This window comes from Asparagus officinalis, chromosome 2 (assembly GCF_001876935.1).
Source record: "Asparagus officinalis chromosome 2, Aspof.V1, whole genome shotgun sequence".
NCBI classification, from domain to species: Eukaryota; Viridiplantae; Streptophyta; class Magnoliopsida; order Asparagales; family Asparagaceae; genus Asparagus; species Asparagus officinalis.
Genome location: NC_033795.1, coordinates 51,143,381 through 51,165,302, shown reverse-complemented (window position 1 = coordinate 51,165,302; position 21,922 = coordinate 51,143,381). Strand labels below are relative to the sequence as shown.

At 39.4% G+C, this 21,922-nt stretch overlaps 1 protein-coding gene across 1 annotated transcript; it reads left to right on the top strand.

Moving 5' to 3' along the window:
- Positions 5-14,514, top strand: LOC109831485. Its single transcript, XM_020398818.1, has 4 exons — positions 5-355; positions 462-520; positions 14,095-14,212; positions 14,284-14,514. Exons 1-4 carry the CDS (start codon positions 120-122, stop codon positions 14,360-14,362), a joined length of 492 nt encoding a protein of 163 aa, XP_020254407.1. The 5' UTR covers positions 5-119; the 3' UTR covers positions 14,363-14,514.

The window sequence follows — 21,922 nt, the reverse complement described above, 5'->3', positions numbered from 1 at the left end:
AAGAGACTGAAGGAGAATACGCAAGCCACGCTTCCGTTCCTACTTTTTCTTATCAACATCTTTCCTCTTCTCCAAAGGATTGACAGAGAGGAGCAACAGACACAGCAAAAACAAGGTCAATGGCCCTTCTGGCTTCAGCAGGGCTAAGATCCTCACCATTACCACCGTTATCACCTCCGAACTATGCCCCTGCAGGCTTACGAAGACCTGCGGGTCGCTTCGCTCTTAGATCCTCGTTCTTCTCTCGATCACTGAATCTCTTTATCTCTCCCTCTTGGGGAGCTTCTCCTGCGACCGCGCCCAAGTTTTCGATGAGAGTTGCTTCGAAACAAGCCTACATTTGTCGGGACTGCGGGTTTGTTTATGTTTTCAATTCCCATTTCTTCGGAGCTTCTTATACGTGTTTCTGATAAAGCTGCTGAATGTGTCGTGTTTTTTTTTTTTTTTTTTGATGATGGCAGGTATATATATAATGACAGGACTCCATTTGAGAAGCTCCCTGATAATTATTTCTGCCCTGGTAAGAGTTTTTTTTAGTAGCTTTTTGGAATTTTGAGTGTAGTGTAATTATATCTGTGAACGTGGGTACTTGTGCCCATGCTTTGAACGGATGTGGGGGAGGACACAAGCCCTCACTCTGGTATCGGCTGGATCCACAGGACAAAGCAAGTCCCCCCATGCCTTTGTACATAGCACGTTGCCTCCCCCATACTCCTCCAAGCTCATTTTGAGCTGGTTCCAGCAATGCACATGGGAGCATTTCTCCTATAAATAGGAGAGGTTGTGAGATGAAATTTGTGTGGGGAGAAATTAGTGGGAAAAATCTCAAGTGGAGTATTTTTGAGAGAAAAGAAAGAGAGGAAGAGAGAACTTGTATAAGTTTGGTATTTTTCCTCCATAGTGAAACCCCCTCCCGTGGACGTAGGCTAGTTTGCCAAACCACGTAAAAATCTCGTGTTTGTATTTGTCTTATCTGTGAGTTGTCATAGCTTGTAGGTTCCCTCGATATTTCAGTCCTTGAACTGATGAGAGGAAGAGTGTATATTTCACTTTGATGAAATATATCACTTTCGATTCTTGTTTCCTTTGAGAAATAAGAATTTCACTATCTATTCTCGTTTCCTTTGAGAAACAAGAATATAAAGGTTGACTTGTGCTTTTGTGACAACAATCTATCTATTCTCGTTTCCTTTGAGAAACAAGAATATAAAGGTTGACTTGTGCTTTTGTGACAACAATAGTCAGGGCTATCTCTCAGGTGATATCGCTTCCGCGGCGGTGGGCGTGACCCTCCGACCCAACAATTGGTATCAGAGCCCCTTATTCAGACTGGAGGTGGTAAAATTTCTGATCTCAGGGGGTGGTTGAATATTGTGTGGTAAAACACAAAGAAATTGTTAAAAATTCCTGAGAGAAGCGGATTGTCATAATACAAGCGGAAAATGGCTTCTACAAGTAAAACAAATAAAATTGGAAAGTACGAGATTGAAAAATTTAATGGGAAAAATGATTTTTCCTATTGGAGGATGCAGATGAAAAATTCGCTGATTTCGTAAAAGTTGCACAAGGCTTTGGCTGGAAGAGAGAAGCATAAAAATATGTCTGATGAGGATTGGGAGGAGCTGGATCTGGAAGCACGAGCGTCGATTATCCTATGCCTTGAGAGGGATGTAGCTTTCTTGGTAGACGGGGAGGAAACGGCTGTGGGTGTGTGGTTGAAGTTAGAAAACACCTTCATGACGAAGAGTCTAACGAACCGGATCTATTTAAAATCCAAATTGTATACTTGCAAGATGGAGGAGGGCTCGTGAATCCGGGAGTACATCAACAAGTTTGATATGATCTTATCAGACTTGAAAGACATTAAGGTGATAGTGGAAGACGAGGATCAGGCGCTTCTACTACTTCTATCTCTGCCGAAGTCTTATGAGAACCTGGTACAAACATTGATGCTTGTGAGTGATACTTTATCGATGGATGAAACTAGAACGACGCTTCTAGCGGATGATCTTTGAAAAATTACAACTAGTGATATGGCCACTGGTGGTAACAAAGAACAAGCGCAGGGACTGTTTGCCAGAGGAAGAGGCAATGAGCGAGTAAAAGGCAAGGGAGGAAAGTCTAGATCTAAATCGAGACCTCTTGCGGGACGAGCGTGTTTCAAATGCGGTGAAGTTGGGAATTTCAAGGTCGATTGTCCTAACAAGATAGTAGGTGGGAAAAAGAACAACAACAAGACTGAAAGACAAGAAGGCAAGGAAGAGGCGAGCTACGCTTCAGAGGATGGGAGCGATAAGGAATGTTATGTCGTCACAGATGGCGAGGATACCTCCGGGAAGTGGATTCTTGATTTTGGTTGCTCTTACCACATGTGTCCAAATAGGAAGTGGTTTACTACCTACAGGAGCATTGATGGTGGAACCGTATTGATGGGGAACAACCATGCTTGTAAAACGGTGGGGCTAGGTGATATCAAAATCAAGATGCATGATGGAGTGGTTCGAACCCTGACGGACGTACGACACGTTCCCGGCTTGCGGAAGAATCTCATCTAACGGAGTGAAGAGGGTTGTTCGGGGTTCCTTAACAGTGATGAAGGGTGTTCGTCACGGTAATCTATATACTCTCTCGGGTACGACGGTGACGGGAGATGCAGCAGTTGGAGCTGAAGGAAGTGATGGAGACCCATGTGAGCACACACGGTTATGGCATAGGCGGCTTGGGTACATATTAGAGAAGGGTCTGGATCTGCTTGGTAAAGAGGGTTTGCTGAAGAATCTGAAGAAATCTTACATGGATTTTTGCGAGGACTGTGTGTATGGAAAGGCACACAGGGTTCAATTCCTGAGAAGCAATCACAAGAGCAGAGGGATACTAGATTATGTGCACACGGATGTTTGGGGTCCGGCTTCAAAAACTTCCAAGGATGGTTCTAAATATTTTGTCTCATTCATAGATGATCATTCGAGGTATGCTTGGGTTTATTTCCTGAAGCATAAGAATGAGGTATTTGAGACATTCAAGAAGTGGAAGGCGATGGTTGAGAACAGGACGAGAAAGAAATTGAAGACGCTGAGATCTGACAACGGTATAAAGTACACAGACGGTGCTTTCAAGGAGTTCTGTGATCAGGAGGGCATTGCTAGACACTGGACAGTTAGATCTACACCACAGCAAAATGGGGTCGCGGAAAGACTGAACCGAACACTGCGGGAGAAAGCAGTGAGTATGCGATCATATGCTGGTTTGGGCAAAGAATGGTGGGCAGAGTCGATTGCTACAGCTTGCTATATAGTGAATCGATCTCCACATTCGACATTGGACGGTGACACACCCTATCGGGTGTGGTCAGGGGAGCATGCAGATTATGAGAGGCTCCGAATCTTCGGGTGTACCGCCTACTATCACGTCAACGAGGGAAAGCTTGATGCGAGGGCCAAGAAGGCAATTTTCTTAGGGTATGCAAAGGGCGTAAAAGGCTACCGCCTTTGGTGTACAGAAGATTCGAAGTTCGTGATCAGCAGGGACGCTACCTTTGACAGCTCGAGGATAGCTTGCCTTCCACTAGGCCAAGGCGAGCATACAAGCAGGTACAGAAGCTGGAGGCTGATCAACCCCTGAAGCACTATGGGCATGTTAATTTGGTTGAGTACGCACTCTCGGTGGAGAAAGATGAGCCGGTCTCCTTCAAGGAAGCTATTCGGGATAAAGATAGTGAGAGTTGGTTGGCTGTGATGGAGGAGGAGATGGAATCTCTCCGGAAGAACCAAACATGGGAGGTGGTCCCATTGCCCGTAGGAAGAAAAGCTATTAGTTGTAAGTGGGTGTATAAGAGAAAAGAAGATCCTTCAGAGCTCGGTGGTACAAGATACAAGGCCAGGCTAGTGGCTAAGGGGTTTGCACAAAGAGAGGGTGTGGATTACAATGAGATATTTTCTCCGGTGGTGAAACACACTTCTATTCGGGTGCTATTGAGTATTGTTGCTCATGGTGATCTTGAGCTCGATGTTAAAACAGCCTTCTTGCATGGAGACTTGGATGAAGAGATCTATATTCATCAACCTGAGGGATACAAGGTTGAGGACAAGGAGAATCATGTATGTCGCTTGAGGAAGTCACTCTATGGACTGAAGCGATCTCCTCGACAGTGGTACAAGCGATTTGACTCCTTCATGCTGAAGCATGGGTTTTCCCGAAGTGACTATGATTGTTGTGTTTACATTCAGAAGCTTCATGGAGGTGATTATATCTATCTCCTGTTGTATGTGGATGACATGCTTATTGCATCGAAGAACAAAGTGGAGATAGATAAGCTAAAATCTCAACTCAGCAAAGAGTTCGAGATGAAGGACATGAGCGCTGCTAAGAAAATACTGGGCATGGAGATTAGAAGAGAGCGGGCGAATCGGTGATTGTTCTTGAGTCAGAAGGGCTACATAGAGCGGGTGATCGCGAGGTTCGGGATGCAAAGTGCAAAGTCAGTGGTGACTCCATTGGCTCCACACTTTAGACTCTCAGGTAAACAATCTCCCACTACAGCGGAAGATAAGGCACACATGGAGCGTGTTCCTTATGCTAGTGCAGTTGGCAGTTTGATGTACGCCATGGTGTGTACACGTCCTGACATTTCACAGGTGGTTAGTGTGGTCAGCAGATTCATGGCGAATCCGGGAAAGACACACTAGGAAGCAGTGAAATGGGTCCTAAGGTACTTGAAAGGTACCGCGGATACGGGTCTGTGTTTTGGTGGGGATACATGTCAGATCGACGGGTATGTGGACTCAGATTATGCAGGCGATCTAGATAGACGGTGATCTACTACTGGTTATGTATTCCGGATACATGGAGCTCCAGTTAGTTGGCGATCGATGTTGCAGGCTACAGTGGCACTTTCTATAACAGAGGCCGAGTATATGGCCATGGCGGAGGGAGTGAAGGAAGCATTGTGGCTGTGGGGTCTTCTAGACGATTTGGGGATCGAGCAGGAAAGCGTGAACTTGTGGTGCGACAGTCAGAGTGCGATTCACTTGATGAAAAATCAAGTTCACCATGCTCGTACCAAGCATATCGACGTCAGATATCATTTTGTGCGGGATGTCATAGAGGAAGGAGATATTTCTCTCATGAAGGTGCATATGAATGAGAATCCCGCTGACATGTTAACCAAGGTGGTCACAGGTAGCAAGTTCCAGCATTGCTTGGACTTGCTTCATATCAGCCCGTGTTGATTTGCCCAAGAGGGCATGGCCCTGCCGGGCGGTGATGGAGGTGAGGTGGAGACTATGTTGGAGAATAATTGTAGAACTACGGTTAGCTTGATCCCGGTAGATGGTACGTAGGCAGTCGCGGTATAGTGACGCAGCTGGTTTGGCCTGGTTTCTTGACAGGATCTCTCTGGTGGAGTTCGTGGGGTTCTTCTGGTGTTCGTCCAAAATTTGAGGTTTATAAAATGATGAACGATGTGGAGAATTGTGAACGTGGGTACTTGTGCCCATGCTTTGAACGGATGTGGGGGAGGACACAAGCCCTCACTCTGGTATCGGCTGGATCCACAGGACAAAGCAAGTCCCCCCATGCCTTTGTACATAGCACATTGCCTCCCTCATACTCCACCAAGCTCATTTTGAGCTGGTTCCAGCAATGCACATGGGAGCATTTCTCCTATAAATAGGAGAGGTTGTGAGATGAAATTTGTGTGGGGAGAAATTAGTGGGAAAAATCTCAAGTGGAGTATTTTTGAGAGAAAAGAAAGAGAGGAAGAGAGAACTTGTATAAGTTTGGTATTTTTCCTCCATAGTGAAACCCCCTCCCGTGGACGTAGGCTAGTTTGCCAAACCACGTAAAAATCTCGTGTTTGTATTTGTCTTATCTGTGAGTTGTCATAGCTTGTAGGTTCCCTCGATATTTCAGTCCTTGAACTGATGAGAGGAAGAGTGTATATTTCACTTTGATGAAATATATCACTTACGATTCTTGTTTCCTTTGAGAAATAAGAATTTCACTATCTATTCTCGTTTCCTTTGAGAAACAAGAATATAGAGGTTGATTTGTGCTTTTGTGACAACAATACCCAGGGCTATCTCTCAGGTGATATCGTTTCCGCGGCGGTGGGCGTGACCCTCCGACCCAACAATATCCATGAAGTTGGACGAAAAGATTTATAAGACGGATCTGAGTACTATTTGTGTTTTTAATTAGTTCATAACATGATTTGTGTATCAGAATGTCGTTGATGACAATACTAATGTGTACGAACAGAAAGGATCTCATAAAACCATAAAAACTTACTTTGAATTTCTTTGAAATAAATCGACAATTGGACTCACATTTATTTCATATGGAAATTAAGTAGGCTCTGATATAGTGCCACATTTTCCTGTAGTCGTGGTAATTGCGCAGATAGACAAATTTTCACTGCAACAAAGCTTGCATACATATGCCCATACTTATTGTACAACATATGTGAAAGTGTTGCGTTAATTGCAAAAGATTAAACAACAACCACACAAAGAAAAAATAACGCAAGCCGCAACACATATGTGCCATTAGATACAAAATAAAATAAAAATATTGCATATGCGTCGCGAGTTTTGCGATATATTTCCATGTGTGTAGAAAGACTGTCTCCACACATGCTCTACTCACACTTTTAGCGTGTGTCACGCTCTATTCGCGCGACACAAAATTATGACATGAGATGAAAAAAAAGTGTCACTGACAGAAAAGTGTCACAAGTTGCCATCTTTTTTTGTAGTGTTGTACTATTATAAATCCAGCTTTACACTGTATTTGAATTGCAAATTCGTCCCCTACGAACACTGCAAACAGAAAGATGAGCTCAGCTGTTATATCATTTGTTAGAGACCCATGAGAACTCACCCCAAAAAGAAAATGTTAGAATGAGAGAAACCAAATCTCTGGTAAAGCTATAATTGTGTTTTTGTGGAGCCAATGTGGGACTAAATGAATAGTAACAGGAAATCTTGAAGGCTTGAGAGAAATGGGTTTCCTGTTGTGTTGTTTATAATCTGATGAAACTCGCAATCGATCTACTTCATCTCTTTTTATTTGTTTGTATCAAAGTTCTCCATACGTTCAAATTCTTACTTTAATATTCTAGGTGATTACTGAAATGTGTCTATCCAAAACCAGCAATATTGTTAGATCAAAAGAAAACTTTTTCTTTAATAGATAAAACCCTAATCAATCCTAATATTGTTTGTGTCAAACTATTGAAATAATTAAAAAGATGCAGAACTATACCTGAATCCATAGGGTAGGATGTGATTCTTGAGTTTTTTGAGATGTAGATCTTCTAAATCTTCTACGTATATATCCTTCTTAGAGAAACCCTAACCCTTCCGAAGATGGAAAATCAGAAAGAGATTCTACGTAGAGATTTGGGGAACCACAACCCTATTTATAACTATTATCAGTTATTTATAATTATCAATTCAGCTCATCATAGAATTAGCAATTATATTTTGATCTTTACACATAGGAGGTCCATACTTTAATTATGCATTAAAAGTCCAAACCCTAATCAGATCGCTTTAATGGGCTAATCTTGATTGATGGCACAAAATACATATCTATTTAATATATTGGCCCATATATTGGATTGAAACTCAACAATCTCCCACTTGGGCCATATACGTTACTATATAGATATGAATTATGATATAACCTTATGAGCTCATGGATTTTGCTATCAAACAAAATGCAATCCTAACAATCTCGTCTATTAGTTATACCAACATCGGATCAAAGCGATCTTCATTGCATCTGTCACAAATAGACCAATCAATGGTCACATATATCAATATAACCAACAACACAGATCAAGCATGGATGTGTAGCATGAGAATTTAATGTAGTGTGATCTTAACATGTCTATTTCCAAATGGTTCACCTTAAAATCTTAGTGAGATCAAACCATACCAAAAATCAGAGTGAATATGAGCTGAATATTTTATACTGCAGTAAATAACCATATAATATCCATAAAATCATAACAAATGTGTCTACAAATAAAAGCATCTAAAATACAAACTCCCACTAAAATGACATATCCTGAAGAGATAGAACACCCATATGAGCAGTGTGCTCATGAAAGACCTTGGCTGGTAATCCCTTTGTCAGTATATCCGCAATCATGGAGTTTGTCCCAATATGCTCTATAGACACAAGTCCACTCTGAACTCTTTCTTTAACAACTAGGAACTTTATGTCTATATATTTTGACTTTGCCAAACTCTTGTTGCTGTTGGAACACAACACTGCTGACTTATTATCACAAAATAATTTAAGTGGTCTTTTAATCCCATCCACAATTCGCAGCCCAGTAATAATATTTCACAACCATATTCCATGATTACATGCCTCATAGCATGCTACAAACTTAGCTACCACAGTGGATAAAGCTATGAGTGTCTGCTTAGCACTCTTCCAAGAGATAGCTCCTCCAACAAGAAAGTAGATATAGCTTGAAATAGATTTCATGCTGTCTTGACATCCAGCAAAATCGGAGTCAGAAAGCCCAATGATCTCTAACTAGTCTGACCTCCAATACATGAGCATGTATTCTTTTGTTCTCTATAATTATCTCAAGACTCGTTTGGCTGCTTTCTAGTGATCCAATTCAAGATTACTTAAGTATCTGCCCAGCATTTCAACCACGTATGTAATATCCGGACACGTACACACTTGAGCATATATTAGACTTCCTACTGCTGATGTATAAGAAATCTGTTGCATCTTCTTAATCATAGAATCATTCTTGGGGCATTGATTGAGACTGAATTTATCTCCTTTAGCCACATGGGTGTCGCTTGGTTTACAATTTTGCATGCAAACCTTTTAAGAACCTTCTCGATATAACTCTTTTGTGATAACCCAAGTATACCCCGAGAGCGATCCTAATATATTTGTATGCCCAATACAAAAGAGGCGTCCTCAAGATCTTTCATCTCAAATTTCTTTGAGAAAAGTCTCTTGGTTTCGTATAATAAGCCTATATCATTGCTGGCAAGCAATATGTCATCGACATATAAAACCATAAAAATATGTTTACTCCCACTGAACTTGTGGTATACATAATCATCAACTACATTCATCTCAAAATCGAATGAGATGATAACTTGATAAAACTTATAATACCACTGAAGAGAAGCTTGCTTAAGCCCATAAACGAATTTCTTCAATTTACAAACCATCTTCTTTGCATCTCCCGATACAAAGTTTTCTGGCTACACCATATAAATTATTTCATCAATGTCGCCATTGAGAAACACAGTCTTTACATACATCTGATGTAGCTCAAGGTCAAAATGTGCCACAAGTTCCATTATTGTCCTAAAAGAGTCTTTCGATGAAACCGGAGAGAAAGTCTCTTTATAGTCAATGCCTTCTTTTGTGTAAAGCCTTTAGTGACAAGATGAGCTTTGTACCTCTCCACATCGCCTTTCCAGCCCTCTTGGTTTTAAATATCTATTTACAACCAATGGGCTTTGCACCTTCAGACAACGCGATAAGGTCCCAAATATTATTGTCCTTCATAGACTTTATTTTCTTATTCATGGTATCAATCCACCGTTGAGATTTAGAACTTTCTATGGCTTGGCGGAAGTTAATTGGATCATCTTCCACCATGCCAATGTTTTCCTCATGTTCTTGTAGAAATATAATGTAATCATTTGGAACCGCACTTCTCCTTTCTCTAGTGAATCTTCTTAATGACACATGTTTTTGGGGTGGTAGAGTTTGTTCTTCTAGAACAATTTCTAGAATGGGAGGTTCTATGACATTGTCTTAATTTGGATCTGTTTCTTGAACAATATCAGGAATAGAAGTCTGATCAATGTCAATAGCAGCTATAGGATTATTAACACATTCATTTTCAAAGACAAAGTCCTTAACCTTATCCCCCCTGCAAACTCAACATTCTCAAAGAACCAGACATTTCCCATCTCAAATATTAACTTGAAAGTAGGATCATAAAATTTGTAACCCCTGGATCTCTCAAAGTAACTAACAAAGTAGCAGCTGACCGTCCTAGAGTCCAGTTTCTTTTCATGTGGCCTATAAGGCCTAGCCTCAGCTGGACACCCCCAAATGTGCAAATACTTTAGACTAGACTTTTTGCCTGTCCAAAGTTCATAAGGGGTTTTGGTAGTTTCTTTTGTGGGTACTCTATTGGGTATGTAAGCTGCAGTCTTTAATGTTTCTCCCTAGAGAGATTCAGGTAAGTTGGAATGACTAATCATACTTCTTACCATGTCCTTAAGTGTTTTTTTTCGTCTTTTGGCAACACCATTCATGGTAGGAGAATCAGACATGATGTACTATAGGACGATACCACACTCCTCTAGGAATTTAGCAAATAGTCCTTGATGTTGTTCACTTAAACTGTCATACCTGTCATAATACTCACCACCACAGATAGATCTGACGCTTTTGATACTTTTGTTGAGTTGGTTCTCAACTTTAGATTTGTAAGCTTTGAACATGTCCAGTGATTGTGACTTTTCATGTATGAGATAAAGGTCGCCATAACACGAAAAATTATCTATGAATATGATAAAATATTGTTGACCATTCTAAGAAACTGTAGGGAATGACCCACAAATGTCTGTATGTATTAGTTTTAAGATGTCTGTAGCCCTGTTGACACCAAATCTCCTTATGTTTGTTTGTTTTCCCTTTATACAATTAGTACAAACTTCAAAGTTTGTAAAATCAAGGGGATCTAGAATCCCGTCTGACACAAGTCTCTCAATTCTCCTTTTTGGAGATATGACCTAATTTCTTGTGCCATAACGAAGTGGAATTCTCATGGGTTAATGTTCTCTTTACACTCGAGTGCCTAATTGCAACGTTTCATGATATGGAGTAACCATATCAAGCAAATAAATGTTATCAGCATAAGATAAAGAACCAGTACCAACCAAATTTGAATTCTAAAAAAGACTAAATTTACCATTTCTAAAAGAACAAAAGTAACCAAATTTGTCCAATATAGGAATAGAAATTAAATTTTATCTAAATGACGGTACTACATAAGTCTCTTTCAAATCCAAATAACAACAGGACTTTAACAATAACCTAAATGTCCCAATTGCCTCAACTTTAACCGTCTTGCCATTGCCCACATAGATGTATCTTTCACCATTACTTAGCTTTAGGCAGCTCAGATAACCCTGCATAGAAACACTGATGTTAGTTGTGATAGTAAAATCTAACTACCACGTATGTCTAGGTACTGAAGATAAATTAACCTCAGAACAAACAAATTGAAAAGTGTACATTTCTTTGCACGCCATGCATGATAGTTAGTACAGTTTTTCTTCTTATGTCCCGCAGCCCCACAGAAGAAACACCCATCTCTATTATTTGCTTTGTGTTGTTTCTTTTGTGGTTGAGCTTCTGCAACTTCTTTATTTTTCATTCTTTTCTTCCCTTTGTCCTTGGAAGTACTAGCCAAATGATTACTTTCTGTCTTCTCTTGCTTCAACCTTTCCACTTCTTGCACACAATATGAGATAAACTCATTAAGAGACCAGTCTCCTTTTGGCAATTATAGATCACTTTGAATTGACTGAATTGTGTGGGAAGAGATATAAGAACCAAATGCATAAGCAAGTCCTCAGAGAGTTCAAGCTTAAGTGCTTTCAGCTTTGAATCAGTATGAGACATCTTCATGATGTACTCCCTAATGTTATAAGATTTGCCAAAAGTGTACTAGTTTCAGCCTTTTCATACTTAGTAAATCTTTTCTTAATGTTTTTAAGGAACTCTTTGGTAGTAGTTATCTTCTCAGAAATAGTGCCTTTGAATGCTTCTGGAATGGCCATATTTATGAACATCATATATATGCGATTTGACTTCTCCCACCTCTCCAAGTACCTTTTCTCATTAGTGAAACTTTTGTCCATAAGAGGTGCAGGAGAAGGAAGCCTTAACGCAAGGTCGAGATCCATGACTCTAAGAACTATCATAACGTTATCTTGTTATGACTTGAAGTTGGTGCCATTTAGCATAGAAATGGAATTAATGTTGGTAGCGATGTTTGAAGTAGAACTAATAGCTGAATTAGAGAACAACATAAGAAAATAAATACGCTTACATAAGAAAACAAATTAAAATTAACGAATTTAAAATTGGCAATATCCATCTCAAGATACCTAACACAACATTAATATTTAGTCTTTGGACATAAATATTAATTTGTAAGTGGTATTCTTGGTGTAGTGATCAAACATTGACAATAAGACATGTCAAACAATAAACCTTTCTTTAGACCGATTTATTGTTCACATGTTAAACCAAATAATTGTCACATATTTATCACCACAGATATGCATATGATTTATTCAAATATTAACCTTCCTTTGGGCTGATTAATATTTGCATAAACCATATACACACTGTCTTTTGATGTATAAAAATAAATTGATCTACACAAGAGAGGCTACTTTGGTAACATGTTGTTTCAATTAATTCTTTTAGTACATCGTATATCTTTAATAAAGTTTAATGTCAAAATTTTGAATCAAATAAATAAATAAATAAATAAATAAATAAATAAATAAACTAATTCTAAACCCAGAAAAAATATTAACGCGTACAGGCCTGCGCTAGGTTTCACATGGGCCTACTTACGTTTTTTTATAAAACAAGCCAATGATGAGGGCGACCCACTATAATATTTTGCTTTGATTTTTTTCTAAATCATGGCCCTCAAACCTAAAGCCTCCACACTTATCTCAGCCTGCTAACGTATTAGTGGGCCAATAGAGAACGACACCAAGTTTTCAATGACGCTAAATCCCGCTAACGTATTAGTGGGCCAATAAAGAACGACACCAAGTTTTCAACGGCGCTAAATCCCGCTAACGTATTAGATTTAGCTAACGTATTAGTGAGCCAATAGAGAACGACACAAAGTTTTCAACGACGCTAAATCCCGCTAACGTATTAGTGGGCCAATAGAGAATAACACCAAGTTTTCAACGGCGCTAAATTTTCGATGTGCTGTAGCAAAATTTCGTGACACTGTAGCAATTTTTTTTCCCGTGATACTGTAGCAAAATAAGCGGTACTGTAGTTTTTTCTTTTTCCCTGCCGACATTGTAGCGGGACTAGAGTAAAATTAAATTTTTTTTTTCAATCAAACATCAATTCTTCTAAATCGGGTTCATAAAATTTAAAATGTGATAACCCTTTTAAATCCGAAATCAAGAAGAACATATAAGAGGAAGAACTACCAAATTTTGTTCTCAAATTAAACAATTGAAAAAAATATTTTTAGATTTGAAAACATACAAGAGAATCACATCAAAAATTAAAATTGATTCTCAATTGATTAACATGAACACCGCTCTGATACCAATTGTTAGATCAAAAGGAAACTTTACTTTAATAGATAAAACCCTAATCAATCCCAAGATTATTCATGTCAAACTATTGAAATAATTAAGAAGATGCGGAAACATACCTGAATCCATAGAGTAAGATATGATTCTTGAGTTTTTTTGAGATGTAGATCTTCCAAATCTTCTACGTATATATCCTCCTTAGAGAAACTCTAATATTTCTGAAGATGGAAAATAAGAAAGAGATTCTACGCAGAGATTTGGAGAACCGCAACCTTATTTATAACTGTTATCAGTTATTCATAATTATCAATTCAACCCATCATAGAATTAACAATTATATATTGACCTCATATTTTGACCTCTACACATAGGAGACTCATACTTTAATTATGCATTAAAAGCCCAAACCCTAATTAGATCACTTTAATGGGCTAACCTTGATTGATAGCACATAATACATATCTATTTAATATATTGACCCATATATTAGATTTAAACCCAACAACATTTCTTAAACTAAAAGTCTAATAAACATCTTCCTAAAATCATAAATAAAATTGAATTATCAACATACTCACCAATGGAAATTTCATATCTTATTGTCCGTTAAAATATCGTATTTTCCTTTCATGAGACTTTCGTTTATTGTACTTTTCATCATTTCTGAGACTAAAAGTCTAATAAAACCACTTGGATTTCTTTTCTTAACAATGTACAGTCTGCGGTGCTCCTAAACGAAGATTCAGGGCTTATCAACCTGCAGTTAAAAAGAATGCGAATGCCACAGATGTTCGTAAAGCCAGAAAGGAGCAACTTAAAAAAGATGAAGCCATTGGGTTTGTATTATTAATCTGTTATTGGAACTAATTCTTATTAATTTTTCCTTAGCCATTTTTTTGCTTTGCAGAAAAGCGTTGCCCATTGCCATCGTTCTTGGAGTTGCAGCACTTGCTGGTTTATATTTCTATCTCAACAGTGCATTCTAATATGAGCAAATGAGTAGAACTTAATTAGCAGGCCTCATAGTTTTTTGTATGTGTTCGTAATGTACAAACAAGATTATTGATACTATAGTAGGGTGGTGTAATTTTGTTATTATCTATAAACTAAAATCTAATATAAGAGTTTTGTCATGAAATTGCTACATATATACTGCAGTAGGTTCAGTAGGACTTTAGAAAAATAATCTGAAAATGACATTTAAATATTTTATTTCTGCTTTATCATTCAGAGGTTTAATTTCTAGAGGAAAAATTTTTCTGACAAGAAATGTATTGAATGAAAATTTCATATTAAGCTCTGACGAAAAAACTCGGATGAAGGTGATGTTGTGCGCAGCGGAAATTTCGGCAGAGTTTCTGGTGCACAATAAGAGAGAAAGATCGATAAGAATTCTTGTTTCTCAAAGGGAACAAGAATCTGAAAGCCTAATCTCCCATCAAAGTGGGATATTTGCTCTTCCTCTCGTCAGCTCTAGGACTGCGCGTCGAGGGATCCTAAAAACTATTACAATGGCCACAAACTCAAACAAACCAATTTTACGTGGTTCGGCAAACTGCCTACGTCCACGGGGCAAGGAGGGGGAGATCTACTATTAGAGGGAGAGAACACAACTAGGGTTTACAATCACTCAATCTAAACCCTCTCACAAACTCTCAAATCCCTCACACAAATATCTCTCTCAAAGGGGAAGTACAAATCAAAGAACAACTGCAAAAAAGACTTTGTATTTCTCTGTGAATAGCCGCCAAAGTCTGTCCTTGCTCTCTGCCACTTGCTGCAGCCGCCAACTTTGCTTCTTTCTGCACTCTCTCCTGCAGCCGAAACAAAGACCCACCTTGCTGCTTGCCTCCGAAAACCCTAGGCAACCTTAGGGTATTAATAGGCATGAATGGTCAATCGGGTGGGCCGTGTCCAAAAAACAAAGCTAATCACAAGTTTCCCTCAAAAAACCGCTGGCTATGTTCAATTCTCCAAAGCTTGTGGCCCCCACTTGCTTTTGAAACAAATTATCTCTTCACGTGTTCACGACAACAGACTCAATCCATAACAAGTCGAGAACCCAAATGAGAATGCAAACACTCTCCAAATGTCGGTATTAACTCACCAAATCGATCTCACCCCCACCAAAATCCAACCCGGCTGCATCATAAAGACTGCCTACGTATCCTCTTGCCTAAGGAATCAAGTCGAACGTAGTTCACCCAAATGGCCTCCAAAGGCCTCAATCCACTAGAAGAGTTCGCAACCCTTCTCCAACATCACGATCAAGTCTGCGACTGATAGCACCTCCAATGGCCTCAAACACCTCCACCTGAGGTGAACCAATGACCATATCCAAGCTACATCTATCAGCTACACTCGATTCAAAACCCAACTCATCATCTGCATCCAAAACCAAATGATCTCCAAGCCATGTCACCTCAGCTGGAATCCCAAACAATGCAGTATGATCTGGAGTAATCTTCACCCAATGTGGAGTAGCATCAATCTCCACCCGCTGCGATACCTCTAAGGTCTGTCCAAAACTCTCCACCTGCTGAGAGTCAATTGGCTTTCTCATCGAAGCAAAGTGACACTACCAGACCTATCTTCCAATGGAGTTTTACCTCCAATCACAGCAGTTGACAACTCTTTAATAGGATGACCCAAATATGTCGAAGCCTCTGTCCAGAAACTCTTCTGCAGACCATTGCTTGACAACAAACACCGATCCTCCTCCAGCAAGGTACGGTTCTCCAAATTTATCACCCTATCTAGCTGCCCCAAGATTTCCTTTCCAACGAAATGTCTCGAAATGCCGTGAGCTCGGCTCCAATACAGAAATAGGTCCATCTTGTACCTCCCACCAGAATGGAGTACCTTCACCTTTCTGTCTATTACACACTTCTTCAAACTGTTAGAGACTACTAGGACTTTCTCCAATGGGGATTTGGTTGCAACCCAAACACGCCTAGAACAGCCACCAACAAAGGAAACCAAACGCCTATTACCTCCCAATGATGTCCCCTTGGAAGGCCCCCAAACCTCCACGTGAACTCCTCCAGAACGACCCTTAGCACGGTGAATAGAGGTGCCACACTTCACCTCGGTCTTCTTGCTCACATCAACATGTTCACTGGACTTCAAACTGCAGGTCTTCGCACCCTCTTTCAATCTATGCGAGGAATCAATACTGGAATGGCCAAGCCCCAAATGCCGCAGTCTAGTCGAATCAACAGAAGTCGTCAGTTCTCCACCTGCCACTATACCTCCAGTCAAGTAATACAGGTTATTTCTCCTGACGCCCTTCATCAAAATACGAGAGTCTCTCGCAATCTCGAGAACCATGTCCTCAACACGAACCTTCAGACCCTCTCCAACCAAAGCTCCAATCGAGATCAAGTTCTTCCTCAAAGAAGGAACATATCTCACATCGTTTAACTCTCTAACAGTCCCGTCAAACATCTTTATGCGAATTCTTCCTATCCCAAGGATCTGGCATGCACGGTTATCAGCCATGTACACCACACCACTATCCACCAGCTTCTCAAAACTGGAGAACCATTCCCTTCTAGGGCACACATGATAGGTCGCACCACTATCCAACATCCATTCAGATTCCTCCGAATAGCTATCTGTAGGACTGATAGAAAGCGAATAAATAGAAGAGTCAGAATTATTACCATCCGATACGATGTTTGCTTCTGATGATGGTTGCTTCCCTTTTCCCTTCTGCTTATTCTTCATCCATTCGTCGAGCTTTGGGCAGTCTTTCTTCCAATGACCAGTCTCCTTGCACCAAGCACACTGATCTTTTCCTACTCTAGACTGTGACTTCCAATTCTTTCGGTTTGGACCCTTCCCTCTTGCGACCAACGCCTCCGCTACCGGCTCAACCGAAGCCTCCTTATCCTTCTTTCGAAGCTGATAATTCACAAGTGCAGCGGTGACCTCACTATACGAAAGTGATGCCTTCCCATTAATCAGAGTAAGAACGAAGGTCTCATATTCCTCGTCGGGCAAGGAACTCAACAACAGCAACGCCTTGTCCTCATCTTCAATCTTGACATCCACATTCGCCAAATCCGCAAGAAGCTTTGTGTAGTGGTTCATGTGATCTCTAATGGAGGTTCCCTTCTTCAACTGGAAACGATAAAGTCTCCTCTTCAAATGCAAGCGATTTTCCACACTCTTGGTCAAATACTTGCTTTCGAGAATCTCCCAAATCTTCTTCGCAGAAGTCTCATTCATCACATCATATTTTAGATCTTGAGTCAAACAAGACCTAATCACACCACACGCCGTTCGATTCATCTTCTTCCAAACCTTCTCTTCAATCTCATCTGGCTTGCCATCTAACTCCAATGTATCCTCCAAATTCTGCGCGTTCAGCGCATCCAAAACCTCGCATCTCCATAATCCAAAGTTGTTTGTGCCATTAAATTTCTCCACATCTATCTTCATAGAGTGGATATTCAAACTCTGAATAGTCTTCACGCCAGAAGAACCACCCTCGACTCCCGAAGCACCTTCTTTCCCCGACATCTTACGCACCAACGAACAAAGAATAGATCCAAAACTGAAAGATAGAGTCTTTACCAAAAGATCCCACCTTTATCACCAACGAAGTCCTAAACGGGCCTCCAAATTGATCTACTCCTCCAACCAAACCCTAGATCTGGAATCTGGGCTCTGATACCACTTGTTGTGCGCAGCGGAAATTTCGGCAGAGTTTCTGGTGCACAATAAGAGAGAAAGATCGATAAGAATTCTTGTTTCTCAAAGGGAACAAGAATCTGAAAGCCTAATATCCCATCAAAGTGAGATATTTGCTCTTCCTCTCGTCAGCTCTAGGACTGCGCGTCGAGGGATCCTAAAAACTATTACAATGGCCACAAACTCAAACAAACCAATTTTACGTGGTTCGGCAAACTGCCTACGTCCACGGGGCAAGGAGGGGGGAGATATACTATTAGAGGGAGAGAACACAACTAGGGTTTACAATCACTCAATCTAAACCCTCTCACAAACTCTCAAATCCCTCACACAAATATCTCTCTCAAAGGGGGAGTACAAATCAAAGAACAACTGCAAAAAAGACTTTGTATTTTTCTGTGAATAGCCGCCAAAGTCTGTCCTTGCTCTCTGCCACTTGCTGCAGCCGCCAACTTTGCTTCTTTCTGCACTCTCTCCTGCAGCCGAAACAAAGACCCACCTTGCTGCTTGCCTCCGAAAACCCTAGGCAACCTTAGGGTATTGATAGGCATGAATGGTCAATCGGGTGGGCCGTGTCCAAAAAAACAAAGCTAATCACAAGTTTCCCTCAAAAAACCGCTGGCTATGTTCAATTCTCCAAAGCTTGTGGCCCCCACTTGCTTTTGAAACAAATTATCTCTTCACGTGGTGGCTCTCTCTTCACATGTACCCTTTGTACTCTCCCACTATCCAACAGGTGATATTTACAAAACAGCAACCAATGCCCCTGATATTTACTGCCTACTTTTATAGTTAAGGTTTTTATTTTTTGAAATTAGACGCTCAAATCATGAAAATTGCTATTAGTCCCTCAATTCTTAAGTAATATTGAAATTAGTCCCTCCAATCAAATTAAAAGTAGAAGTAGCAACTTCAAGGCTTAATTTGAAATGCCTTATGAGAATTTGAGAACCTAATGCCGATCTCAATGAATTGGTAAATTAATATCCTTAAATTGTTACTTTCACTCTTCGACATGAGGGACTAAATTTGAAATAATAATCTAAGAATTGGGGGGCCCAAATAGAAATTTCATTGATTTGAGGTTTAATTTCAAAATAAACTAATGCTTAAGGGACCTAATAGCAATTTAAATGATTTGAGGAACTACCTTCAAAATAGGAAAGATTTCGGACTAGTAATGTACATCACAACAACCACCACACACAGCACACACACCACACTACACCACGAGCTACGAGGTCACCACACACAGCGAGCTGGCCACACACATTATATTATATATATATACTATATAACTATATATATATATAGTATATATACTACCGTATATATATAATATATATATATATATAAAAAAGAAGTACGATGCTTGATACAAGCAAAAATTTTGTGCCTTAGGTAGTGAGGTGTCCCTATTGTCCCAGTCACTACTCAATTCCCAACCATCCCCAACCCATGTGAATATCGGTCCATTCAATGAGTGGGAGAGAATATTTCAATATCACTTCAAGCAAAAACACTGTGTTGTACCCATTTTCTTTATAATATTATATATAATATAATATATATATATATATATATATATATACTATATAACTATATATAATACTTATATGCAGGAAAAATGGTATGTTGCGTACCAAGCACACAAATTCTGGCTTGGTAGTGATTGTACATCCTCATCCACTCACTACCCATGTGAATGTCGGTTCCCATATTTTAATGAGTCGAGGGGGAGATGGACACATTACTACCAAGCACAACTTTTTGTGCTTAGTACCAGCATACCCATATTGCTCTATATAAGTATATATTATTATATATTATATATATGCACGAAATATGGCGTTATGCTGGGTACCAAGCACAAATTTTGAGTGCTTTGTAGTTGATGTGTCACATCCCTTATCACTCACTAACCCATGGTAATTTGTTCCACATTGAATGAGTGGAGGGGATTTGACACCTCACTACCAAACATAACTTTTTGTGCCGGGGTACCAAGACAACCCATATGTCCCTCTCTCTCTCTTCTCTCTCTCTCTTACTATATATATATATATAATATATATATATATATATACATATATATACTATACTATATAGTATATATATAATCAAATAGGTATATATATATATATAATATAATATATGAGAAATATGGGTAATGTTTGTATCAATACAAAATTTTTGCTTGGATAGTAAGGTGACATATTATCTTCCACTCATTCAAATACGGGGAACACATTCATCATTTGAATGTGCGTCCCCAATTTGAATGAGTGATGAGAAGAGAGACACCTCCACTACCAAGCCGATACTCATTTCCCTCTCTCTCTCTCTCTCTCTCTCTCTGCTCTCTCTCTCTATATATATATATATATATATATATATAATATATATATATATTTATATCATATATATATATATAGAGAAAAATATAGGAACTTCGGACCAAAACACAAATCAAAATTTATCTGTGTAGGAGGTCTCTTCCCATCCACTCTTCAATCCATGTGAAATGTGATGACCATTTGATGAGTGGATGATGAATGGAACCACCTCTTTACCAAGCCCACAAAACTTCATGCTTATACCTTCCTCTCTCTCTCTCTCGTCTCTCTATATATATACATATATTATATATATATATATATATATATTATATAATATATACTATATATATATATATATATATATATATCGAGATCAGAGAGAGATGAGTATGATTGGTAGTGAGGTGACATAATCCCCCCACTCATTCAAATGGTTACATATTCTCATGCACTCCTCAAGCCATGTGAATATGGTCCCTCATTTGAATGAGGAGAGAGAATTGTGCCACCTCACTACTAAACATAAAATTTGTGATTGGTACCAAACATACCCATATTTCTCATATATATATATATTTTCAATCTAAAAAGGTTTCTAGGAAAGCGCAATCCCATGAACTATACGTTGGAGAAACCAAAGCTTTTTCTGAATTTTCTCCGTGACCAACAATAACAGAGACATTATTTCAAATTCATGAAATTTTAACTTAACTGTTGTCATGTCCTCCTTCATTAGTCGTAACCAAGTTCCTCTTTGGCCCGACCCTAGTTTATAGCTTCTCTTAACTACTGTATTTTACTGGCTTCATTGACCATGTCAGACAATCACAATTAGATTTTCTCTTATTTTATGATCGAGAACATCGAAGAGAAGTTAGCTGGTGATGGAGCACCCATAGTAGTTTGTAGACGAAAGCTTGACATGTAAATGAGAAAAAATTTCTAAGGGAAGCCAAACAATAAGCTCTTTTGATGGATATGAATTAGAATTAAGTGGGTAATGTAGACAGTTAAATATATTTCATCCAAGCCAATGCTCAGCTTGGATCTAAGAATTAAGTGGGTAATGTAGACAGTTAAATATGGAGCACCTATATTTCATCCACGAGCTAAAACACTTTAAATGAGCCAAAAGTCAAGCCCATATCAGGATATAGCGCAGCTCGCTCATATAAGCACACAAACATCGTCATGCAACCCACGTTGTCTCAATCCAAACAAGTCAAAAATGGGTCACGAGTCATGCAAAGTTTACCATTTAATGTCAACGAACTTCGCCTGTAGCTACCCATGTGGGCCACGTCACCCACGATTTGAAAGTAATGGTTCAACCACGCCAAAGTGAGCCTCACCTTAACACTTTTAGTGAACTTCACCAACTAATCAAAACATTTGAGATCTATATTCATGGAGTAACTGCCCTCCATTATCTCTTGAATTAATGACCACTTAATCCACAATTAAAGACAATCAACTCTCTCTCTCTCTCTCTCTCTCTCTCTCTCTCTC

Bases quoted from the DNA above. Each gene is read 5' to 3' on its own strand.
- LOC109831485 (XM_020398818.1), top strand. From the start codon at position 120: ATGGCCCTTCTGGCTTCAGCAGGGCTAAGATCCTCACCATTACCACCG. The intron at 356-461 runs GTTTGTTTATGT...TGATGATGGCAG, and splicing joins TACATTTGTCGGGACTGCGG to GTATATATATAATGACAGGA. The intron at 521-14,094 runs GTAAGAGTTTTT...AACAATGTACAG, and splicing joins TGATAATTATTTCTGCCCTG to TCTGCGGTGCTCCTAAACGA.